The sequence below is a fragment of the Lupinus angustifolius genome, chromosome LG01 (genome assembly GCF_001865875.1).
Source record: "Lupinus angustifolius cultivar Tanjil chromosome LG01, LupAngTanjil_v1.0, whole genome shotgun sequence".
NCBI classification, from domain to species: Eukaryota; Viridiplantae; Streptophyta; class Magnoliopsida; order Fabales; family Fabaceae; genus Lupinus; species Lupinus angustifolius.
The window spans coordinates 31,704,833-31,732,732 of record NC_032009.1 but is presented as its reverse complement, the minus strand read 5'-3'; the positions used below and the strand labels follow the sequence as shown (position 1 = coordinate 31,732,732).

The 27,900-nt window shown below is 31.6% G+C and overlaps 1 protein-coding gene across 3 annotated transcripts; it reads right to left on the bottom strand.

Moving 5' to 3' along the window:
* Window positions 4,798-9,115, bottom strand: LOC109360471 (mitogen-activated protein kinase 7-like). Of its 3 annotated transcripts, XM_019605401.1 has the most exons (5): window positions 9,038-9,115; window positions 8,900-8,926; window positions 8,820-8,850; window positions 7,766-8,193; window positions 4,798-5,697 (listed from the first exon to the last, which is right to left on the bottom strand). In XM_019605401.1, the coding sequence occupies exons 1-5, from the start codon at window positions 9,089-9,091 to the stop codon at window positions 5,014-5,016; spliced, it is 1,224 nt and encodes a 407-aa protein (XP_019460946.1). In that variant the 5' UTR covers window positions 9,092-9,115; the 3' UTR covers window positions 4,798-5,013. The 3 variants fall into 3 exon arrangements, with proteins under 3 accessions (XP_019460946.1, XP_019460965.1, XP_019460955.1); XM_019605420.1 differs by adding an exon at window positions 8,287-8,376 and having other exon boundaries at window positions 8,820-9,081; XM_019605410.1 differs by having other exon boundaries at window positions 7,766-8,191; window positions 8,819-8,850; window positions 8,900-9,081.

Sequence of the window (27,900 nt, the reverse complement as noted above, 5' to 3'; positions counted from 1 at the left end):
TTTATTTTACATAAAACTTCGAGATATTCTACAAGTAAAACTAACACAAAAGTTTCAAAACGGGGTCTTATAGGAAGGTACTGGTGAAAGTGCATTAAACGAATCAATTAATGTTAAAAATATTTTTTTTACATAAGTTATCTTTCAAGTATGATTGTAAAAGTATTTTATGTAAATATAGAAAACTGCTCAGTAAAGTTAATTTTATAGTGTAAATAATTTCACATACACTTTTTATTATCAGACTATTTTTTTTATGACTATTATCACCCAAGTTAATCACTACGTCAGAGTTACAGTTAAACAATACATATTTTAGATGTATAACAATGTTTTGTGCACAATAAGTATATTGTTATGATTAACAACGCTTCTACTACGTTGTTGTATTAAATATATATAACAGCGCATCATACAAAAAGTATTATTATATGTTTCATACGTACAACTACGCGTCATACACAAAGCGTTGTCATAGATTTCATACCTAAACATCTCATAATATAACAGATATTATATCAAACATGTAACAAGCGTGTCTGAGCACCAATGAAAGGGACGAAAGTGATGAAGATGTAAATGACAAATGTATGAATTTCTTTTCTTCTTTAACTCAAGAAATAAGACGACAAAAAGACATAGTTTATATTCAACATTATAAGAATCAAATTAAATTTTACATAGAAAATATGGATGCAAAAATAATAGCCAAATGCAAGAAATACATACAATCTAATTGCAAGTTTGGTAAATCATCAACAACTCTACCTAGCTTCAACTTTGTCATTTCTTATATTATAAAATAAGCAGTTAAGGTAGATGTAAATGCAAGCAACAAGAGTGTATCAAAGAAAAATAAATAAGGTAACGATTCACCTTGTAGTCGAAAATAGAAACCAAAAGCTAATAACTTGATTGAAGAAAGAAACTAAGAGAATAAGAAGAGTAAGATAACTAGAATACTGAATGATAAGTATATTATTGTGTGAGATGTTTTGTTTTTAAATCAACAAAGATTCTCACGCACTAGCTAAAACATGTGTTTTTTGAATATATGACTTTTAACATCATTTATTTTTAAAAGCGTTATTGATATGTCACATTTAACAACACTTATTTAAAGAAGTATTGTTAAATAGATTCAAATCAACATCGCTTGTTTAAAAAAATATCGTTAAATATAAAAAAAAATTTAAAATTATTTAGTTGTCATATTATGTTCAACTTTTGATAATGGAATGACAAATAACATAATTTACTTACCAAATATGAGTTTTTGTTGTGTCAAATCATATACCTTAATATTCTATTTTAATAATATTGGTCGATGATTTAGAATATTTTGAAGTAATAAATAATTGCATTTTTCGTATATGTATGACCAAGTTGTGTTATATATGAAAAATTAGCATGAGTTTCTCTTAACAATTTGGATTATTCTTATGTATAGTAATATTTACTTGAGTTATATCTTTTAAAATAAATTTAAATAATTTCATATATACTAAAACAAACGTTTTTTGAACATATGACTTTTAACAAGGCTTATTGTAAAAAGCGCTATTGATATGTCACCTTTAACATCGTTTGTTTAAGGAAGCGTTGTTAAATAGATTCAAATTAGTAGGATTTTCTTAAACAAAATGCTGTTAAATAACTTACGCAAACATATAACAACACTTATTGAAGAAAACGCTCTTAAAGTATATTCACCTATCAAATTTAACATCGCTTGTTTAAAAAAGCGTTGTTAATTATCTTTCGTATTATATTTAACAGCGTTGTGCTTGAAAACATTATTAAAGGACTGTTGTTAAATGCGAATTCTAACATATTGAATCTTGAGTTATTTACATCTAAAAAAATCCTCATACATTGTTACAAAAAAAAACCTTGTAATAAAATCAATTTTACGCTTAAAATCTGAAAGAATTGAGATATTCTTTGTAAAAGTTTCATTTTCTTCAATTTTTGATACAATTTAGTAACCGATCACAAAGATATGATTTTATTTACTTTTATTAAGCATAAATTTTATTTAGGAATCAAACTGCCAATGAATAACTCGTTCGGTTCCACGGTTTTTCTTTTCTTTCTTCTCGCTCTTTTCTTTCTTCTTTATTATGCAAATGTGACACTCACACTCCCTTTCTCTTCTCTTTTACTTTCTTTCTTTTTCTTTTTCCCTCTTTTATTTTCTTTTAGTTCTTTTGCTTTTTTTCCATGGTGAAGATATTTAGGTTTGTTTAGTTATTTATTTTTTTTATTTTGAATATTTTCTTTTATGGTCCAACTTCTCTTTGTTATATAGCCTATAGGGGTTAACAATTCTAAATTCTTAATCTTATTTTATCTCCTAACTTCAAATCCTAACCCTCCAAATATAAAAGTAAAAAAATTATTTTTTAATATGTTGTCTAAGTTCAGTTTCAACGGTTCCTAAATTTTCAAAACTATGAACAAACTGAACTTAAATAATTCCAAATAAAAAAATGAACCATTTTTATTGTTCAGTTTGATTCCATCAATTTCACGGTAGAAAAGCTTACACACCTATCTCTCTTCATTGGCTACTTGAATGTGAGAGAAATGAGAGATTTATGAGTTGTGATGTATTTTACTTAGAATGACACAACATTCAATGCTAAAATTTTAGGCTTCTATTTGATTGTTGGTTTTTTAAATACTAAAGTTTAGATGAGATGGATTAAGAAAGAAACAGGGTAAACTTCACAGAATAATGATAACTTCTACATTATTTATCAATGAAATTTAAATGTTATTTTCACCATCAGTTTTGATCTTTGTCGTATATGATTGTTAAGCATGTGAATCTGAACCAAGCAAGGACATGGTTGGAGAGCTTTTTTTATGTTTGGTTGATTTATTTTATCTGGAGTAAATACACATTCATTCTCTTCTATTTTTTTTTGAACTTATTAGTTTTATTTCTCAAAAACTGAAAAATCTAAACTAATCCCTAAATTTTTTAAATTTAAATTAGGTTAGTCTCTATTAGATATTATAAAACATGTTAAAAATAATTGACATCATTTTAAATTTTAAATTTTGAAGGGATAAAACTAAAATAAATGTTTACCATTTTATTTAACATGTTGGTCCTTACATTGTCTGACACTCACTGTAAATGGCCCCGTCAAATTTGCCATCTTGCTTTTGAAATGCACAATGTATCTCCCACATTTCTGACAACAATGAGTTGAATTTGACATCACATGTGGGTGGACAACATTGCAGTATTATATATAATAGAGCATCTCTGGCATAATCTTGGACCATTACTTTACTTTTCCAGCTCAAAATTTTAAGCACTAAATTTCAGTTGGTTGTAGGTGTGTCTAAACACAACAATAAGATTTTTTTGTTTTGTGACTTATAAAAATAAAATCAAATAATGGTACTTTTGTAGTTACATTTCATTACCCTCCTTAGTGTTTTACATCATCTAAACAGGGAATTCTTAAATTTGATTCCTACTATCATTATTCTTATAATCTGGATAACTGGATTATGTTGTTCTGTGAATGAAAAAAACAGTTATTGAGACATAAAAATATCTTATACTTCAACTTTTAACTTAAATATAATTTTCAACCGATGAAATGATATATTTCTTGGGACAGAAAATATACTCCTAATCTACGGAACCTTTCTTAGTTATGAAGTCAACAAAAAGTTTGCTTTACATCCATGACACATAGCTACTTTATTGTTGGAAAATATCTATTATGAGAACCAGCATTTATCGGATACACAACAGATTCTTATCTAATACTCACTTGATAGGTTAATATCACTCAAGTTCAAGTGACCAGCCACTGCAAAATAACAAGTTTTGTTGCTTATTTGACTTGCAAATAGAAAACAAATTACTACTCCCCTCTCTTCAAATTAGGCTTCCCTCCTTTTTAGTTAAAACTTAGAACGTTAGTGTAGTGATATAAGACTTCACTAAATCTTCAAGTATCGAATTAGGCCAAAGATCTGATTCATGAAAACAACACTTGTTAGGAGGGACAGTTTAGACACCTAAAAAAAGATTAGTTCATTACCTATAAAATGAGAGATACCCTTTGTTATACCAAAAAGTAATTGTGTTATTGTTTATGTTTCTGTATTTTTATGTGATGCTTCACAAGTGTACAAGCTCAGATTCCAGCATCATAAGAAATTAAACAAATGACATTTCTTACCCCTTCTTTCCAGCAAAGTTGATGACCCTGGCTATCAACTCAGCAGCCAAATTAATAGTGAGATGATTAGAAGAAAACTATGTAGGGCTTTACATGTTTTATCATCTGCTTATTTCTTATATTTCAAGATTTGGCACCCCTTAAATATTACAGTCACATATAATTTATGATATATATTCATTTTATTTCATAATTTTTATGTAAGATATATTTTCCCAATATTACACCTATAATGCATATAATATATGTACCTATAGTGCAAATGCTACTAACACAGGTTCCTCTCAGAAGTAGAGTTAACTAGATATCAATGTGAAAAAATGGAAAACAACCAAAGGCTTTTTGGTTCCATAAAATGATCGAGATTGTAGACCAGTTTCATGTTACAGAGAAATAAGAATAGCAAAGTTGTGTAAAGAAAGTTACATACAAAAGCAAAAACTAAGTATCTTGCTATTTTCTGTTAAATTCAAGGAAACAACTACAACAACCAAACTTTTATATCACAAGGTGGAGTAGACTATATGGACCGAACGAAGCCACAACAACCAAACCTTCAAGGAAACAACTAACGAACAATAAATATTACAAGCGAGAATTAAGATGAAAGGCCGAAACAGCATGGCCATATTTACAAGTTAAAAGATGCTGCGACAGCGAGAAACTATTAAAACAATCTTACGCAATTACAAAATTTGGCAGCTAAGTCCTTAAAATTTTAGTCTCTATGGAAAAACAGAACTACTTGTGCAGACAGATTATGTGAAGCAACATGACTAGAAAGCCTTTGAAGAATCAACTACGCAATGGCAGAAGCAGCTTCAGGATGATAATGAAGCATCTCTGTCCACATCATTTCTCTAATCACCGGTTCGCCCCAACTTTCGTCTATGTTGATATTGATTGGAACCTGGGCAGGAGGATTATTCCTTGGATCATATAGGCCAGCCATATATGGGTGTTGGAGTGCTTCTAAAACAGTGATTCTCTTAGTTGGATCAAACACAAGCATTTTTTGCAACAAATCTATGGCTAATGGATCTGCTTGTGGATACAGCTGAGAGAAGTGCCTTCCCCTTGTATAAGGAAGTGAGTTGATAAACCTCCAAGCTTTTGGATTGTCAATGAAACTGAGATCGGATTCACTCTGGCTTCCAAGAATACTTATGATTAGTTTCAGCTGGTTGAGGCATTCGGTTCCAGGGAAGATTGGCTTTCTACCAAGAATCTCAGCAAAAATGCATCCTACAGACCAGACATCAATCGATGTTCCATAATTGTCACAACATAGTAGGAGCTCCGGAGCACGATACCAACGAGTAACAACGTACTCTGTCATAAACTGGCCATCAACTCCGTTGGTTCTTGCAAGTCCAAAGTCACATATCTTCAAATCACAGTTGGCATTGACAAGCAGATTCCCCGGCTTCAAGTCTCGGTGAAGAATATTTGCAGAATGAAGATATTTAAGACCCCGAAGCAGCTAAAATAATAGTTAAAATATGCAAAAGTAAGGAATTGACTGAGAATATGTTTAATGCTTTCAGCTGGTAGATTACTATTAGCAATGCAGCCAATGCTGATAAAAATTATATAAAAAAACTCAAAGAAATGTAAAGCTGTATGACAATTATAGTTTATAATCTATTCCTTGGTTAAGATGCATGATCATTTGATATCCCAACTTGAAGCAATATTTTCATGATTCCAGTTCATTTCAAATTGAAGAATGCCCCAGAAAGATGAAAAGAGCTAAAAAAATTAGAATGTGATATGAAATTTAGTGATTTGACATGTTTAATGTGCTGCACTAAGTATTCTGCACATTTATGTTTTCTTTATTTTAGTGTCATGGTAATTCAGCTAGTAGTCCTATTACGAGTTTTTTTTTCACGCAGCTGATTCCACCTAGTGAGATTAAGGATTGATTGTTGTTGTTTTACTATTTTATTAAAGATCTTGTGCTGTTTTTTACTATCTTATTTTCACTCTAGCACATATTAGTTATTCTATTTAAACAGAAGGTAATTGATTACACATGAGCTCATAAATCACTAAAAGTGCATGCCCTCATCCTCTCTCTAAAATGCACTAAAATATTTAGTCATTAGCAGCTTCTAAAATATTAGCATTTATATAATCCAAAATAGAATTCCATACACAGTAAGACATATTATCCTCCTATTGTAAACAGAACAAGAAGCGAAAGGAGCAATAAACATGATCAACAACAATCACAGGCACAAACAAAAGTAAAAGATAAATCTACAAAAGAAACATTAATGGCCCAACTTTCTAGCTCAACAAAAATAAAAAGGTAAAATGATATGCCAATAGATAATCTGAACTAGAGGATTACACCTATCCTAGACTTCAGTGGTCTCTAAAATGATAGTATATGCAAATTCTACACCTCTACTTGAAAAGTCATGGAACTAAAACACTATTTTTTTGTGCCCCAGAGACAATATACATTCAAATTACAGAACTCAAAATTTCCAACTCCTTGATACTAGAGACTTACCCTTGTTATAGCTTTTGGGGGCACGTGCCCCTATCTGACTTGGGAATTTTTGTACTAGTAAATGATATTCATTTGTCATTTCAACTCCTATATATTTTTACTTGTATATTACCTTTGTCCCTACTATCTAAACATTTATACTTATATGTTGTTTTTGTCTTAGCCTCCCACAAGGTCACACTGCCTAAAATTTCTGGGTCGGTCACTACTTGATACCTACCTAATACTATTGTGTGAAAATGGTAAGAGAACATGAAACATGACATTCATGACAAATTCACATATATGTGTTAACAATATGATAGGGTGAATTCACATCAAAACAAGGCAATGTCAATTGAAAATTATAAGAAAGTGCATTGCGAGTAGAGGTCGAACTAAAAGTTCGAACCCCTACCAAAGCTCCTTCAAATGCATATGTTATGCACTTTTTCTACATAACAAAACCTACAACCATAAATGTTAAGGTTCTATGTCAAATGGCATGATGAATATGTCGAACCAAACGAATGACTACTTTAACCTCTGATTAAAAGGTATTTTTTGGTCCATGACAATGACAAAGATGTTGGGTTATGACTTTATTAAGGTTCTATCTCAAAACCAACTAATGAGAGGGATAACCTAATAAATATATAAGTCATGCCTTTGAGAATGAGACAGGGGATGTGAAATTACTCCCAACAATAAAGGTTTAGAAAGAAGACAAAAACAACAACAACCAAGATTTAGCCCCAGTAGTAGGTGGGTTGACCACTTGAATGGAAATATGTCATAATGTTTATTCATAAATCATGTCATTTGAGAAAATATTGATCGCTAAATCTTTAATAATTACCTCGCCTATGATTTTTTCTCAAACCACCTAAGGCGCAACTCTACCATATTTTCTATAGTAAGTGCTACCCAACTTTCTCTCTAATATATTCATTTTTAATTCTATATTTTCTTATGTGTCCACTCATATAACATAACATTTTCATCTCAGTTAACTAAATTGAAGATACCATAGTAAAATGGTTAGTACCTGAAACAAGAAATATTTGCAATGATCACCAGAAAGTGGCTGTGAGGACTTGATAATCTGATGAAGATCAGTATCCATGAGTTCATAAACCAAGTAAACATCCTTAAAACTTGTTCTCTGGATTGGCATCATAACATCCTTCAAAGCAATCACATTCTCATGCTGAATATGTTTAAGCAGCTTCAGCTCCCTCAATGTTCTCAATGAATCAATACAATTCTCAAATATATTACCAATCTTCTTAATTGCAACTTTCTCATTGGTCTCCCTATTGATTGAAGAGCACACCACGCCGTACGATCCTCGGCCAATAGGCTTGATCGGAACGTACTTGGTATCAATCTCAAACAATGTCTGCCATATTGTATAATAATGCTTCCCCTTTGCCTTAATTCTGTTGGGATTCTCAACTAAAGTTGCCATTTTTCCTGCAAAAATTCTCAATGAGTGAGGACAAATAGAAGACTAGTAATAAACTCAAAACATTGAAATCATTATTACAAACAAGAAGAATGCATTACTTTATCTGTGACAAGCAATCAACGATTTGCTAAAGCTGGTTGTAAAAGAGTGTTATATATATCTTCACTTGACAACAAGACATGGCAGTGCTGCAGAACAAAGGATACCATGTTAGAGAAGGTTGGAATCAATCTTTAGTTGTTATTTCTACATCTAGGTTTAGATCTTTTGATATCACCTTGTCCCTACTTTTAATTCATTATCACAAATCCCAACTTTTTGGGTAATTCAATTTTTCTTAAAAAGTAACAACCTTTTATCTTTCCAAATTCCAATCAATCATCTGCCCATAATCTCACAGTTGTATAAGAATATGATGTCTTAAATCATGTCCCAAACTAATAATACCGAAGGAAAAACAGAAAAAATAATAAACTCTTAATTTTTTTTAAGTACCATCACATGTTTTTATTGATTTGAGAACTCGTATTTTGATACAACATATCATTGTCCCTCACCCTACTCTACTCAACTCAACAATAAACAAATCAAATCAGATTGATTCCAAAAGAGTCAGGAAAAGGTTTCATACCACAAAATTCAGCTTTTATCACAGCATCTCCTTTCCCCCTTGTTGCTTTCACACAGAAAAAGCAAAACCGAAGAATCTAACAATTGTTGCAGCTTCAAGAACAAGTTCTGCTACAGCCAATTTTGCACAGCTCAATCAATTTCTATAGAATGGATCACATCATTGCCAATCTTATCATCATGTAATAATAGTAATAGTATAATAATATGGTTTCACACAATTCTATCTAGATCAGGATTCAGAAGAAAGAGAGAAGCATAAAGTGCATACATAAAGTCATCATCAAATTCATAAATAAATAATCATGTTGTATCATAACATATCCTTAGTATTATGCTTACCTGGGCATAAAGGCATCATAGAATAAAATAAATAAAGTTAGAGTTTAATGAATTACTAGTTTAAAGAAAGAGGAACAATCTTGTGATGTCCTACATTATGTCTCTGAATATTCTCCTACCCCAAAACATAAAAAAATTATAAATGTTTAATTTTTTAAATTGACATATTTTTATTAGTATGATATATGATTTAAAATAATATATCTTTGTTCAAAGAAAGAGAATGAGGTATATTAACATTTTTACTTTGATTTGCTTTCCTTTACTCCTAACAGAATGAAAACAAGGACAACTTTTCATAACTAAAAAACTATGATGTTTCTTGTCTTTTCTTTTTTAACGTTAACCATTACTATTTGGTTCAATCATTTCTCCCTTTATGTCATTATTATTTTTGTTTATACACAAACAAAATTGGTAAGTTTCCTCCTAGCTAGTGTCTACCAAAATTATTCGGTAGGTACAGACGATGAAATTAAAGGTACCTACCCTATAGCTACATTGCTATAACCTATTTTCATTACATAAAAAATTAAGAGGAATGAGGCATAATCCAAACACATCCAAAACATTATTTTTGAATAATTTTAACTCATGAATATATATTAACATTTAATAGTTTGGATGTGTTTTGACCTTACAAAATAAGATTTACTAAATGTATGAGCCTTATAATTATTCTATTGGATGTGTTATATCCTCCTAAATTGTGTCTAGTCAATAATATGTTTAGCTAAAAATAATTGTCACTCATACCATATTGATGTCTAAGTTATGTTAATAATATTCAAGTGTAAAGCGTTATATAGAATATAATAGATGAGTAGAAAACTGTATAATTAGAAAATGAGTAGCTTATAAGTGATTCTTCGCTTTAAATTTATGCAGAATTCCTTCCATTTTAAGGCACTTACCAAAACACACCTAATAGCATTAGCAGCTGATAGTCAATTGCCACCAAACTAGTGGGAGTAATGGATAAATAAGTGTCATACAATAACACATAAAAAACAACATGATATTTTTATTATTTTCTTTATTATGAAATCACAATTTTGCTATTAAAAATATGAATAAAAACAATCATTTGCTTCTCCATTAATGAAGGAGATCCTTATTTATCTAGTGGTGTCATTTGTGTAGTTATACCCATACATTAGTTGTGCTATTCACCAGATTTCCCCCAATTTTCTTTCACAAATCAATTTATTAATACTATATCCAATATTAAACCGGTAAGAACATTAATATGATCATATATAATGATTCAATTGACAATTTACTTATTAAACTACATGCATATTAAATTATATATTATAATAAAAATAAATTTATAAATATAAATATAATTATTTTCAAACATATAATTCAATCATGGGAATAATATAATAATCGGTCATGTTACAAACAATATAACTACATTGTTCTAATAATTAATGAGTTTTAAAAAATAAAACAAAAAATATACACATATTACTTTTAGGTTGCCTCTTTTATCTAAATAAGAGCAATCATTTTCCTTTTTTAACACACTTAACATTCATCTCTTCATTTTTCATATTGAATAATAGTATAGAAGTTCTTCTTTCTTCTTCTGCCCCATTTCTTTAAGTTTTTCCTATTATGGATGCCATGATCTTTGACATGGTATCAGAGCACCCTCAATAAGAGTGACTCTCCCACGTTTCCATCATATCACATCTCTCGTTTTTTTTAATCATTCAACAAGGTCATCCCACGAATTTCATTCTCTCTCTTTAAATCTACCATCTTCATCTCATGGCAAATCAATTTGCACAGCAGAATCCCATCCTTGATCCAACTACACCATACTTCCTTCATCCAAATGAGAATCATGGTGCATTGATTGTGACAACTATCTTGAATGGTGATAACTATCACTCTTGGTCAAGAGCTATGATCATGACTCTTGGTCAAGAGCTATGATCATGGCTCTTGAATCCAAGAACAAGATTCAATTCGTGGATGGAAGTCTTCCACGACCTCCTAGTAATGATCCATTATTCCCCTCTTGGAAAAGATGAAATAATCTAGTAGTCTCTTGGTTAAATAAATCGGTTGAACCCTCCATCATTCAAAGCATCCTTTGGGTGGAGTCTGATATGGAAATTTGGGAAGACTTGAAGGAAAGATATTACCAAGGAGATGCTTTTAGAGTTTCAGAGCTGATTGGGGAGACTTACTCTCTTAAGCAAGGAAATCTCACAATTGGGGCTTACTACACACAAATAAAGGGACTATGGGAACAACTCAACAATTTCAGACCCATCTCATCTTGTCTTTGTGAGGTAAAGTGTTCTTGCATCTTAATTCCAACTGTCAAAATGTACAAAGATTATGAGTATGTTATATGTTTTCTGAGAGGTTTGAATGACCAATACTCTATAGTTAGATCCCAAATTATGTTGCTAGATCCACTACCCACCATAAATAAAGTCTTTGCATTATTAACCCTACAAGAAAGATAGAACAACATGCCTATGGAAGATAACAAAATCTTGGCTAATTTTTCTAATGATAATGTTGAAAATCAACAAAGGGGCAGGGGTAGAGGTTTTAGAGGACAGATTGGGAGCAGAAATCAAAATCTTAATAGGTCACAAAACAACTTGAGTGGTGGTAGAGGAAATAAAACCTACACATACTATAACAGAGTAGGTCATACAATAGACATATGCTATAGGAAGCATGGTTTTCCTCCCAACTATTTCTCAAGTTCAAGAAATGTAAGTAATTGTTTAACCCAATATCAAGTTGGCAATGATTCCAACACATATAATGATGTTGAACCTAGAAGAACTTCACATCAAGCTGCACCTACATTCACTGTTGAACAACACAAGGCTATTATGTCACTCATAGAGCAACCAACACATCAACAATCTCATATTGTTAATCAAATAGTTGCTGCACCCATCAAACTAGACCCTTGCACATCAAGTATTCATAATAAGGCACCAATCATTGGGAAATCTGAATTCTAGATTCTTGATACAGGAGCCACGAATCATGTGTGCTACTCCTTATCAGAATTCCAATCTTTTAAACAAATTAATCATATATGCATCAAATTGCCCAATGGTGCTAACTTGACAGCACACTACTCTGGTACAGTAGTGTTTTCTCCCTGTCTTTATCTCACTAATGTTCTATACCTACCAAGTTTTGCTTTTAATCTAATATCTGTCCCAAAACTTACTCAATCTTTATCTTGCAAACTCACATTCTTAGACAATTCTTGTCATATACAGGACCTACAATCATTGAGGATGATTGGTGCAGCTAGCCTACAAGCAAGACTATATGCAATGGTACATCACAACCATGACCTTGTAGGAAATCATATTATAACCATATTCTCTAGTTATGATGATAATAACCTTTGGCACAGTAGATTAGGACATATTTCACATGATAAACTCATTGTAATGAAGTCTATTTTCCTTTTTTATACAATGCAATAAAATTCAAGATCCTGTGAAATCTGTTATATGGCTAAACAAAAAAGGTTACCCTATCCTACTAGCACTTCTAAATCTACTGTGAATATTGATATGATCCATATGGACATATGAGGCCCTCTTGCCACACCATCCACACATGGTCATAGATATTTCCTAACAGTTGTTGATGATAGAAGTAGATACATTTGGCTGTTTTTATGCAAAACGAAGGAGAATCAAACCATCTCATCAAAAAAATTGCCTCCTTTGTTAAAACTCAATTCAATTGCAATATCAAGTGTATCAGAAGTGATAATGGAAAGGAATTTCTCCTTAAAGATTTCTATGCCTTACATGGGATAGAACATCAAACATCTTGTGTTGAATCCCCTCAGCAAAATGGTATAGCTGAGAGGAAACATCAACATATCTTAGCCATAGCTAGGTTACTAATCTTCCAATCACATACCCCCACCTGCTTTTGGAACTATGATGTTTCTCATGCCATTCACCTCATCAATAGACAACCAACTAAATATTTGTCCAATAAATCCCCTTTTGAGGTTTTGCACAACAAACTTCCAGAGATCAAACATTTTAAAATATTTGGCAGTCTTTGCTATGCATCAACTCTTACATCACATAGACACAAATTAGATCCAAGGTCTAGACAATGTGTCTTTCTAGGATATAAAAATGGCACTAAATGATACATTATTCTTGATTATAAAACAAGGGAAAATTTTATTTCTAGAAATGTTGCTTTCTTTGAGCATATCTCCTATTTCTCATCTGCACAAAATATTAATCACACTCCTACACCTCTACCTTAAGACACGTACCCTTTTCTCTTCTATGATCTCACACTATACCAAGCCAATATTGACACCAATGATCCAATAAATCATCCTGCCACTCCATCTGCAAGTAGCCAATCCACTAGACATTCATCCAGAGTTACAAAACCCGTTGTATACCTTAAAGATTACCATTGCTCCCTTGCTTCTAGACAACTGCCATCGGTTTCTTCTTTGATCAGGTATCATATATCCAACTTTATTGGTTATGAGTCTCTTTCTGCTATTCATAAACATTACTCACTATCAATTTCTTCTGTCACCACACCAATCACTTATAAAGAAGCTATTTTACATGAGTGTTGGAAAGAAGCAATGAACTCTAAACTCTCTGCCCTTGCACAAAACAATACTTGGAGTATCACTACCCTGCCTAAGGATAAAAGGGCTATTGGGTGTAAATGAGTTTTTAAAATTAAACATAAGGTTGATGGTTTTATTGAGAGATATAAGGCTAGGTTGGTAGCCAAGGGTTATACCCAAACTGAAGGTGTTGATTACTTTGACACCTTCAGCCCAGTGGTCAAGATGACTACCATAAGGGTACTCTTGTACCTTGCATCTATACACAACTGGTTCTTGCATCAATTGGATGTTACTACTACCTTTCTCCATGGTGACCTCCATGATGATGTTTACATGAAACCTCCTCTTGGTCTCCAAGTCTCTCATCCTTTTCTTGTATGCAAACTTCACAAGTCATTGTATGGGCTTAAACAAGCCAATAGGTTGTGATATGAAAAGCTTAACAAAGTCCTCACTGCTTTAGGATTTCATAAATGCAATTCTGATTATTCACTATTTGTTAAATCCAATTCCCCTCACTTTACTGTAATTCTAGTATATGTGGATGATCTGGTCTTAACAGGTAATGACTTAAATGAAATTCAACATGCCAAACATGTTTTACACACTAACTTCGGTATCAAGGATCTAGGAGACTTGAATTTTTTTTTAGGTATGGAAATTGCTAGATCTTCCAAAGGTATCACCCTCTATTAAAGAAAGTATGTCCTGGATCTCCTTTCAGAAATAGGGATGTTGGGATCCAAGCCCTGCACAACTCCTATGGACTATAACAACAAACTTCACTCTACATAAGGCCTTCCTCTCTCTGATCCTACTTCATATCGCAGACTTCTAGGGAAACTTCTCTACTTAACCAACTCCATACTAGACTTATCCTTTGCTGTAAGCCATCTTAGTCAATTCATTTCTGCTCCAACTGATCAACATCAAATTGCAGCACATAGAATCATCAGATACCTCAAACATTCACATGCTTTAGGCCTTCTCTTCCCTAGTAGAAACAACACCATTATTAAAGGCTTCTCTGATTCTGATTGGGGTGCCTGCTTGGACACTCGCAAATCTGTCACATGATGTTGTTTTTTCATGGGATCTTCATTAATTTCATGGAAGAGTAAGAAGCAAAACATTGTCTCAAAATCTTATGTTGAGGCTGAATATAGGGCATTGGCAATGGCCTCTTGTGAAGCTTAATGGTTGATATCTCTACTTACAGATCTTGGCATACCACAATCCACACCAATCAATCTTTATTGTGATAATAAATCTGCCCTCCTCATTGCAGCGAATCTCGTGTTTCATGAACGTACAAAACACGTCGAAATAGATTGTCACGTTGTAAGATAACTTGTTCTGAATGGCACTCTTCACTTACTCCTTATTCCTTCTTCTTCCCAACTTGCAGACCTATTGACTAAACCACTTCCTCCTACAACTTTTCATTCTCTAATCTCCAAGTTTGGCATGCTCAATTTTCACTTGCCAGCTTGCGGGGCTGTTAGACTATAAGCAACATCCAAGCCCAAAGGAAGCAGAAGCCCAAACCGCTCTGCTGATTCAAGAAAATGAAGAATGCACTATTGTCGGGAAAATCAGTTATGAAGAACCTGTTTTGGAAAGTCTGTTATGATAGTTAGTTTTTCTCGTTTATTTTTTCTTCTCCTTTTGGCTTGCCTCTTTTATCTAAATAAGAGAAATCCTTTTCCTTTTGTTAACACACTTAACATTCATCTCTTCATTTTTCATATTGAATAATAGTATAAAAGTTCTTCTTTCTTCTTCTGTTCCATTTCTTTAAGTTTTTCTATTATGGATGCCATGATCTTTGACAATATATAGACTATTTCACCGGTTGAACTTGACTTAACAACTATGATTCAAACTGGAATAATCAATCACTTTTTTTATTACTAAAACCAGATTTTCCTAATTTTATTGATAAATAGTGACGCCATTTAATTTCCAGGCATTTGAACTATTCAATTTATGGAAATACTACCAGCAGAAATAACAATTATGAATAGTCACCATTATACTTGTTTTTAACTTTGATTTGCGCGAGTGTTTCAAGAGAAAGAGTTGCAGTCAAAGGTTAATTGTTCATATGTAATAATATATTATTGTTGATATATAGATATAGATGGGGAATGATGATATGATAAATAACAGAATCAGATTGCGTTAAATATAAAGAGGGATAATCGGATTCAATCCAATATATTTTAACAAGCTTATAAATACTACTGAATAACTTGATAAATCGGGGTAAACTAAAAGAGGAAAAATAAAATATTTTTTCTTTGGACTATTTTGAGTTTTGGCCTTCATCTTTGCATCTGATTCAAATATATTTATTTTGAAATTATAATAATTAGCATGTCAATATTAAGTATTAAATTTGTATTTTTTATTTTAGATAATTAGAATGTTTTTTTATTGAATGTACTTCATGTTATAATTTTTGTATTTATTATAATATCCAACTTAAAATGAGATGTATTAATTATAATTATCTATGATTATATGGTTTTACTTTAGAAATAAAAAATATTAAAGGCAAAATATAAAAATAAAATCATGGTGGTAATTATTTTAACTTTTAGCTTTATATATAGTATAGAAGATAACCCTATTTTCCCATAAGAATTCCAATATACATAAACCTTTTTAACCTAAACCAAACCAAAGTATATATTTCTTTGCATAATTAATATCATTAATTTTGATGTTATATATCCTTCTAAAAATTAAATTAAATTATTTGTTAAGAATAAAGAAAATAAAGTCTCATCATTTCAAAAGATAAGTTAATAAATTATCTCATTCAACCACTAAAATTATGATATGTATTCTATTTTTTAGTTTTTAGAAATATATTTGTAGAAAATTAAATTGTTAAAAATGATATATGTCATAATTTTAATGGCTAGCGAAATAATTTATATACATATACAGGAGATACTTCATTTCTAAGAATAAAATGTGACATGTGTCACATAGAAAATATATACTATTTTCCTATAATTTAAATAGGAAAAGTTGTATCAGAAGTCATATTAAAAATTAAGAAAATAGTAATTGTTTTTTATTATTTATTATTAACTATTGGTGTTTTATCAAAAATGTGAGAAATTTAACACTTTCAATATTTTTATTCTAACAAAGGAAAAAAAAAATGATTTTCTATACTTATGATTAGATTTTTTTTTTCCGTCTAAAACATATGTATCTTCTACTATGTGAGTTAGGTAGCATCAATATAAACGATAAAACTCTCCCTAATAAACTTAGTTTCATTCCCAATGACTCAAACTTGAAACATTCAATTAAGCTAGAACAACTTTCAATGATATTTAGATAAGTGTAATTATTTTCCTTGTCAGGGAGATAAGGTGTAAATGTCTTAGTTTGGATCCCAAAAATAGGCTTCAACCTTTTTTTTTAATCTTTATCTTCTCTTTCCACTGTGAGGCCTCTATCATGAGGGTCTCCTAGCAATTTTTAATATGCTTCAAAAAGCGCACACACACGTACATATACATATACATATACATATATATACATATACATACATATATATATATATATATATATATATATATATTATAAAATAGATAGAGTATACCCAAAAGAATTTAGTGTTTATGAAAGTGGACTATAGTTTTAGACACATTTTATTATGAGAACAGAAGTTCAAAAATTATGTAATACAGTATTTTATCAATATGAATAAAACCCAGAGTATACATCTTAGTCAATGTCAACAAAGATCTTAACTCAACTACTCTTTTGACTCTCCAAACACGTGAGATGACCCTCCTAAGATGGATCATATGGTCCAATACAAAATACTTACGATGCCTTAGTTTAATAGTGTAAGGTTCATTAAATGTTTAGAAAGACTAAAAAGTTAAAAATACATGTTGATAAGGACGATCACACACCCAAAAAAATTTATTCTTTACCCAAAAAATAAAAAAGTATTTTTGGTAGTACCAAAAAATATTGATAAACAATGTAAGTGATAATAACCTTAAAGATATGGACAATTTTATTCTTGAGTCACCTTTTGAGCTTTAACTCCTCTCCTCTTCATACTGGATTGAACATAAAGGGAAATGAAATTTAAAAATTATTTTATTAAAAAATAAGTTAAAATTATTATCATTAGATTTTTATTTCTTTCACATATCATAGTCCTAATAGAGTGATAGACCCTTGGGTATTTGAGAAGGTCCAAATTCAATTTTTAGGAGTGAGTTACCCTCAACTACAATTAATAAGACATCCTTTGATCTGTTTGGAATGTTACAAGTAAAAAGCCACAAAGGTTTACTTTAATTCTAGGCTATGCTAGATTGAGTCAGAGGCAAATGAGAAATTAAAAATAGTTTGCTTCTTATTAGTAAAAGCTGAAAGTAACAGGAAATTAAAAACAAGGGCAACTTTTCAAATATTGATGTAACCAATTAAGAGTTGAAAGTCAAACAAACAAAGGCATGGACACGTTCATGCATAAGACTAGCTAGTAATTAAAAATAGATGAAACGAAGTTTGCTCCTGACTTATGATTTAGAATATTATGACTTATGTCTTATGATATATTTTGATAAGAGTTTCAGATTAGGGATGACAAAAAAATTCGTATCTATGGGTACTCGCAGGTAAAATCCATACGGGCATGAGTACGAGTCACAAACAGGTACACTCATGTATTATAAGCGAGTTTTTAAAAGTACACGTAGTACATACGGGCGAATACGTGTATTATGGTACCCGTGCCTGCGAGTATCTGTTATTTATATGATTAATATATTATATTTAATTAAAATAAAAAGTACATTATTCTAACATTCATTACAATATATATATTTTTTCCTTTTACTTTGTTTACATATTTTATTGAGTTTGGTGGTGAAACATCCTACAAATATTATTACAAGTGTAGAAACACACATATTACAAAGAACATATATACTTTTTGTTAAGGAAATGAGAACAAAAAATCATACAAATAGAAAACAACAATAAATTTAGCATTTTTACCAATATTCAATCAAAAGGTACAAAAATAATTAAATTTTATCTTATTTGAAACAGAAGTAAAAAATTAAAAATTCATTTATAATATAGTAAACTCGCAGATACCCATTTTACCCACGGGTACCTAGAAATACCCGAGACTACTTGCATACAGATATCCATACGGGTATAGATAGTATGAGTAATATTCTCCTATTTTAAAATGGGTATCGGGTAGCTATTGCCCGTGCCCGTTGCCATCCCTATTTCAAATCAAACTTAACTAAATTTTTACTTCAAGAAGAAATAATTAAAAAAAATAGATGTCCATCACTCAGTGGTCATTCTCCCACATTTCATTATGAATAAGCTCTCTAGTTCTTATTCTACAAGTGATGTGAATTCATCACTTTTTAGTCAAATAAAAATTAATTAAAAGCTATTCTTCCCGCATTTTATCATGATCGAGTGATAGTAATAGTGTTAGAAGTCTCATATTAAATATATTATCAAATTCAATATGATATTAAGTCATAAGACTTTTACACCTAATAAATTAATCTTTTGAGTTAGACTCTCCTCATATTAAGTCTTAAAAAACAGGATAATAGCTATAAGTTCATGACCTTTCTGTCCCCTGTCCGATATCTACTGAATCACATTATTCACATGGTGAAAATACATATACATAATATAATTCAAAATATATACCTTCAATTTTTATTCATGCATTCCCTTCCGTTAAGTTTGTTTATGTTTAAATTTGTTATATTTATTGGTGTTTTGATCTTAGAGTTTAAAATCTACGTACTAATGGTGTAAAAAAATTTACACGGTCAAGACACCCATTCACATATGAATGATATCAGTGTATACGTATTAAATCCTTGATCTTATTTTATTTTCTAGAAACTAAAATATTAACAACTTAAATCCTAATTACTTTAATAGACTAAGATGAAATGTGTGAGTGACACTTGTTGAAAATGACATCCATAAATCTAGAAGAAAATTAATTTATTACCCAAAAAGTAAAAGATATCATTAGTAATATTAAAAAAGATATTTGAATAATCAATTAAAGTTAGGGATGAATTTCTTTGCTTGCTCTTTAATTCATTCTAATAAATACTACGAATCTACAGATATGTACGTTATACAGCATAACGCATTTTGCCATTTGAAGGAAGCCACGTAGGACTACGTGGAAAATACTGAATTCTTTGACTTTCTTTTTCTAACTCTCTTTTTTTGGTTACTGTAATATAACTTTTTTTGGTTACTTTTTTTAACTCTCTTTGATTGCAAGGAAAGATATTAGTAGTAATACAGTTTTGAAGCGATGACTATTTTTTTATAAACAAAAAATATTGACCAGGTTGAAGGTTAAGTTTTTCTTTTCTTTTTAATTTAGATTGCTAATGTTTGTGACTTTCTTTTGTTAGTAGGTTTTTTCATATCATGTAACCATTGTAATAATCACAACCTAAATAGGTAAACTTAATGATATGTATGTAGAAGATAGAATCATGATCTTGGTGACTTGGAGAGAAAGATACAGTACTCATGACTATTCTTGAACAATTACTTCCTCTGATAAGGTCATAATGTTTTTTTTATCATGAATATGATTAGATATTATTTGTCTTTAAGAGTGTTCTATTCCTTATTTCAGACCAATCAGATATTGTCATGTGAATAAAATAAAATTTATAAAAAACAAAAAAAGTAACATTTTAATTGATCAAGACAAGAAATGAGACACTATTGGAAACATATAATCTATGTTCCATGAACATACATGGTCGTTTAATTTATTAGGTTCTATAAATGGGGAAACAACGAGGGAAATGGTTCTTTGGTTAAGTTTGTTAGAAATTAGAAATAATGGGTAGATGAGTTTTCTTTAGTTTCTTTCTTACTTTCTCTCTAGTTCTCCTACTGGATCTCTGGTCCTTTTCATCATACTAGTTTTGAATGCTTTTTTTGGGAGGTGGGGTAAGAACCCTTATAGAGTTTCTAGGGTATAAATGGTAAAATGCTTTGTTTCTTTGTGCACAAATCACTTTTATCTCCCATTCTTCATTTATTAACTTTGGAACTGCAAGAGACTTGGTAATGAAGAAACATACTTATCTATTTCAAAATTGAATGTACTTATAAAAAAGTAAAGAACTTCCTTTGCTATCTGTTTCTGGCAATCCATGTAGCAGCTGCATTATTAGGAATTGCTTTGAAGGCAGGCAAAGCCCCTTGATTATCATATTGTTCTTCAGTCTTCATTAGGATCATTAGTCTAACTCATTTAAGGGGCCAAACCCCCTAAATTTGTTGAGTGCTTCCTTGCTTGAATTCATAGTATGCTTTGTATGAATGAATGCTATGTGTTTAGAAAGGATAGAGTGATAAACGTATGCATGTGGCCTTATGTTCACAAGCAAAGAATATAAGTGAATTAATTATGTGAGTGATTTCTTTACATGAATGCTTCACACAAATATTTAGCATGAATAAAGGGATCATATCTTCGAATATGGATCTTTTTTCCCAAAAGAACTTTATTTTCATGTCATCATCCAATAAGATTATATTAAATAATATAAAATATTATTTTATGTTTTATGATTTTTATTTTTTATTAGTATGAGATATCTTTAGGGACATCAAAAGGGACAATATATCTTCATTCCACATCTTCTGTCTCATAGTTTGTTTCAATTCATGTACCATAAAATTTGATTGGTCAGAAAAATACTTAATAATTAAGGTGACACCTCCTTTGGGAGTTCGTTATCACCATGCCCATTACTCTCTTTATCAATCTTTATTTCTGATTTCTCCTTTATTCTATCTCATTAATTGCCAGTTCTTTCAATTTAGTCCATTCATATGATATTTGAGTGGAACTCCCCTCCATTATTTTTATGGATATAGTAGATGAGTGAGGTGACTGACCAACTTGAACCAGCTTAATAAACTAGTTATTAGTCTAGTTATAAGAATCATGGAGGATCATAATCCAACTCTACTCGCTCATCCAGTTTAGCTTGATCAATGTCGGGTATGAATATGGTCAGGTCTTATGTGGTCAAAGACCGAATAAGGGACAAACATAATCTGGTTCGTTGTTGTCTTATGGTCATCATTCCCTCATGTTTGTATGTGTATATTTAATTAGGTTTGGATTCAAAGGCAGATCCAATCGACATTTAGTGTCGACTTAACTTCAAGTCTAAGTTCAGGTTTAAAAAATAATTTGACCAACATTTAGGGTCAGGTAAGAGACAAGTCATATGCGGTCCTTGCCCCTAGTTATAATTGCAAATAAAGTAAAGTATCTTCAAGCTAACAAATAAGATTTAAATTGTAATTGATGCTAGTATGTTCTATTAGGCTATGTTTGGGAGTACGAGGGAAACTGAAGGAGAGAGAACAAATGGCTAGGAAGGGGGAGGAAAGGAAGAGGAAAGGAATGTATCATCTTCCTTGTTTTGGAGTATGAAATTTAGATGAGAATGATAAACTAATAATAATGTAAGAATATTTTTTATTTTTAATTTAAAAATATAATTAATAATGAGAAATGAACAATAATATATAATTATATAATTTACTAATAGAAATTAGGTATTTTAATATTTTGTCTCTAGAAAACCCCCCAAATTAGGGGAAATATAAAAATAGACACATAGAGGGGAGACTTTTACAAAGTTATTCGTTCTTTTCCCCTCCAAAACCACACTCTCCTTGAGTTCTTATTAGTGATTTCAATGAAACTATCCTGCCTCCAGAGCAGTGGGGAAGGGGGGATTTCTCTTACTCTAGAGTTGAGACCTTTAATAATATGATGACTCAATGTGGTTTACTTATCTTCCTGCCATTGTTGGCAAATTTACTTGGCATAGAAACTGGCAAGGGAATCATAATATTTCTAGAAAGTTGGATAGAGGAATGGCAGACATTGATAGGCACTTAGCCTTCCCTGGGGTAATCATTGAAAATACTTGTAGGCTTCACTCTAATTATAATCCCATTCTCCTTCACTATAGTGGCATGTCTTGTTCCAGTGGTCAAAGGCCCTTTCTGTTTGAAGCAACATGGTTGGCCCATGATCAGTAACACAATGTGGTTTCTAAATCTTGAATCCCTCTCTCAACTAATGTGTGAATCCCTCTCTCAACTAACATCTTCAGGCGCACGAGAAATATAGAAGCTAAACTTAAAGGTATTCAAAGAAGCCTTGAGCATGGTGATTCATCATCTCTACTTCTTCTTCAACGGGATCTTCAAAAAGAATGACCAAATTCTTCGTCAAGAAGATATGCACTAGTATCAGAAATCTCGGGAAAATTGGGTGAAATTCGGTAATAAGAATACCAGGTTTTTCCATACTCAGACTATCATTAGGAGTAGGAAGAATTAAATCTAGTCTCTCACTCTCCATAATGGTTTCACTTGCTCTGATGATGATATTTTGAAAGCTGAAGTTTTAAAGTACTTCAAAAATATTTTTTGTCATAATCGGGGTCAACAGAAACCTCCCTTTCCAACGACTAACATGACGAAGCTCACATAAGAGCAGGGTTCCATCACTTCTCAGCTGGTGATGAGAGAATAGGATTCTAGAGCTCTAAATTGCATGACCTCTTACAAATCTCCAGGTCCTGATGGAGTTTAGGTAATCTTCTTCACGTGCTTCTGGAATTTGATTGGTGATGATGTGTGGAAATTCATAATGGAAGCCTTCGAAGTTGGTCAGTTCAATCCAACTGTAGCAGATAACTTGTTATGTCTTATTCCTCAAGTGGATTATCTGAGCAACTTCAAGGAATTCAAGACTATCAGTTTGTGTAATGTGTTGTACGCTTATCACAAAGGTTCTTGTGAATAGACTTTGTCCAATTTTGAATGATCTTATTGGGCCTCTTCAGAGTAGTTTCCTTCCTAGGAGAGGAACGACAAATAATTCCATTATTCTTTAGGAAATCCTGCATTATACGAGTACATCAAAATGCAAAAATGGAGAGATCGCAATGAAGATTGACATGGAGAAGGCTTACGATAATGTCGATTGGAGTTTCATGAGAGGATGTTTGCATGACTTTGGATTTCCACAAGTTACCATTAACCTTATCATGTACTATATCCCCACTTAATCCTTATCTATTCTCTAGAATGACAATAGGCTTCAGAAGTTTCATCCTACTCGAGGATTGAGACAAGGAGATCATCTTTCTCCTTATCGTTTTTATGGAGAAATTGTCAATTTCCATTACAAATAAATTTTTTTAAAAAAGTGGCTCTCACTTAAAAGCCTCTACGGATGGGCCTAGCATTTCTCACATTCTCTTTGTTGATGATGTCCTTATTTTCTGCAAAGCGAAATGCTAACAGTTATGCAACATTAAAAACCTTTTAGAGCATAGTAGCCAAGCTTCAGGTCTCAATGTTAATATCTCTAAATCTCAAGAAATATGTTCGATGGGAGTCTTAAATACTAAGAAGGTGAAATTTACAGCTATAACCTCTATCTGTTTCACTTTAGACATTGGTAAATACCTTGGGTTTCCTATGAAACAAGGGAGAGCTCATAAGGAGGACTGTAACTTTATAATTGAAAAAAGGTGCAAAGAAGATTGTCCTCGTGGAAATTAAATCTTCTCAATAAGTCTGGTCAGGTCACTTTAGCCAATTTGTTTTGTCCTCTATCCCGACCTACTACATGCAAATAGTCTGGCTCCCTTAATATATTTGCTCAAGGATAGACACTTGTATTCGTGACTTTATTTGGGGATCTAATAGAGGCAAAGTTATGCATTTCGTTGGTTGGAATAAAGTCAAATGAAGTAAATCTTATGGTGGTTTGGGTATCACAATTTCTAGATGTTGTAATACTTCTCTTTTAGGGAAACTTGTTTAGAATATTTTGCATAATCGTGACAAACTTTAGGTTCATGTGCTTTTAGCCAAGTATACTCCGAATTTGAGTATCCTCCAAAGCAAAAAAAAAACGGATCCCAAACCTGGAATGCAATTCCAAAAGCAAGGGATCAACTTCATAATGGTTACAGTTTTTGGGGAAGGAACCATGTGACTCTGGTTCGATAACTGCTTGGAAGCAGGACCTATTAGCACTATGATAAGCGATATTGACATTCAGGATTTTGATCTTCAAGTCAAAGATGTTTGTACTAATAACACCTGACAGTTTGACAACATTGTAACCAACATCCCTTTGAAGATCATGGATTTGATCAAGAGGCATCAACTTCACCCTCATCCAAACAACCAAGATCATTATGTCTGGGGAAGTAATTTGAATGGAAAATATACTGCCAAAGAAGGTTATAAATGGTTCACAAAGATCACAATTTAGAGACTAATCAGGGTGATTGGAATTGGATTTGGAAACTTAAAGCTTCTAAGAATTTTTAGTTTTTCATTTGGAAAATTTGTCATAACTCAATTCTGACAAACGCTCTCAGGGCTGCTTATGGCATCAGTGTTATCCCAATGTGTGAAAGATGCAATCTTGCTATGGAAACAATTATCCACTGCCTTCAGGATTGTCCAGAGTCAACGGTACTATGGAAAGTTATGGGTTTCAACAATAATGATTTCTTTCAAATTTCAAATTCATTTGAATGGATAAGACACTTTGGTAAGGATTCCAATAATCAGTTCTTGGCAACACTTTGGTGGACTTGGCAAAACCAAAATACATACTGCATGGAATACCAAATGAAGGAAATTTAGTACTTAATAACTTCTATTCAACATGCCATTGGTGATATTGAAGCAATTTATCCTGATCATGCTCAAACCCCCAAAGTTACAATGTTGTGTGCAACGGATAAGGCCTAATGATGACTTCATTGCTATGAATGTGGATGAAAGTAATTTGGGGAATCCATGAAAAATGGGGCATGGAGGACTTCTTTGTGACAACATGGGTACTTGGATTGGTGGCTTTATAGGCTCGTTGGGAATCTCAAATAATCTTCATGCGGAATTCATGGGTTTTCTTTATAGATTTCAAATGGCATGGGATTTGGGGTACACAAAGGTTAATTGTTATAACGACTCTCTAGATCCAATCTCATTAGTTAAAGGTAGTCGGTCAAATCATCATCACTACATGACTATTGTGTTATGCATTCAAGACTTGATGAATAAGGATTGGGAATTGACCATAAGCCACACATAGAGGGAAGAGAACTTTTGTGCAGATTATCTAGCAAAGAAGGGTGTAGATTTTATTTCTACTTTTACTGTAATTGATTCAATTCCTTTTGATCTTAGACAATCGTTGTTTTCTGATGTTGTAGGAACCTGGTTTCTAAGGCATTAGTTGTTTTTGTAATTTCTTCTACTACCAAAAAAAACCTTAGTGGTTGGTGAAAGTTGGCAAGTCAATAAGTTAGCCAAAAAATAAGGAGAATGGGTTGTCTTCAAGTACTTAAGTAGCATTTAACTTTGTTACATTAATCTAACAAAACATTCAGACGATGGGGTTATATATTCAATATGTTTTACGATTAATATTTAATTTATTTTGGGAGGATTCTAATAAATAAGTATTTAGGAATATACTCTAGGCTTACACAGTGTATTCTTAGTTATACTAGAATGATTGTGGAGTTACCTTCATAAATTGTTGTTAGATGATACGCTAAAGCATTAGACTGGGATTTATAGCATAATTATTTTCTCCAAATGATTTTTGAAACATTGATAATAGGAGTCTTAAACATAGATATGAATTTAATTCTGTAAAATATGCATTGATTTCTATATTTATGTGAGTATTTATTTTCTCTCTCTCATTTTTTCTACTCTAATAGAGACACACTTATTTTTCATAATCCTAGTTGTTCCTTGGTATGGAGATTGTCAGGTTGGATCAAGCTAAAGTGCTAGAATCCGGGTAAGATGTTACACGAGTGCTCTCTCGAAGTGCTTGGATGGGTATTTGAAAAATACTCTAAAGTTCAAGTGACTATAAGAAGATATTTGTAGAATGAAAGACTGAGATGATAACTAAGAGGAGGTAAATTAGTTGTCTTAAATCTATGATAGATTTTTCTGCAAATTTCAGAGTTAGTAGCAGCGGAAAAATTATGCAGAAAAATATCAAATAAATTTAAGGAGATAAGGGAGAAGAGTACTCATAGAGTTTTATACTGGTTCACCTTCTTGTCCACTGAAAGTTACATCTAGTACTCTTGCAGCACAAAAGATTTCTTCACTAGATATTAAGAGTAGTAATTACAAATTCTCACCCCGAGATTTCCTTGTACCTTAATCACTCTCTAATACCTATGTCACTCTTTGGAAAACAACCTTTCCAAGTGAATTTATCCCTTTTTTATCATACCCTTGTGAAAGAAAGTATTTCATCAAATTGAATGAAGAAAACTTTAAAATGACAATGATTGCCTTTACAAGATTTGAATATTATGATTTGTTGCTATCCGATAACTCTTTACACACTTAGTTATAATGCTCAGAATGTTTGATAATATTTGAAACCACACTTAAAGCAACTTCAGAAAATTTAATCTGAAAGTTAAGAACAAGTTGCAAAAAGTGCAGAAAAAGTGTTTCAAAAAAATTCAGAATATGTATGTGAGTTGTGTTTTTGAATTATGAGTTTCAATGCTTTTAAATAGGTTTTCCAATCAGCCATAACACGTCTATGAAAAAGGTAGGAGTTGATTGGAATGAAACCATTTTGTTTGAGGTGAAAGTTGTACAGTTTGAATTGAAAAAATGGAGTAACAACTTTCAGTAATCGATTACATCATCGACGTAATCGATTGCCCAAACATTATGGCCAACTGAGTAATCATTTATCACATTGCGAAATCGGTTACTCAAATATACTCTAACCTTGTAATCAGTTTACTCAAATGGAGTAATCAATTACTCTGTTCAGTTTTTATTGGGTAACTCATTTTCACTCATGTAACCTGCTACTTAGTTTTGGTAACATGTTACTTAATCATAGTAACATGTTACTTAGATCTAGTAACCTGCTACATAGTATTTTGAAAATTGCTGTCATTTTTACTTGTAATTTTCAATT

Excerpts from the sequence above, each read along its gene's own strand:
- LOC109360471 (XM_019605401.1), bottom strand. The coding sequence starts at position 9,091 with ATGTATGCACTTTATGCTTCTCTCTTTCTTCTGAATCCTGATCTAGAT. Across the intron at positions 8,851-8,899 it reads TCTTGAAGCTGCAACAATTG|GGAGATGCTGTGATAAAAGC; the intron begins TTAGATTCTTCG and ends ACAAGGGGGAAA. Across the intron at positions 5,698-7,765 it reads GCAAATATTTCTTGTTTCAG|CTGCTTCGGGGTCTTAAATA; the intron begins GTACTAACCATT and ends CTATTATTTTAG.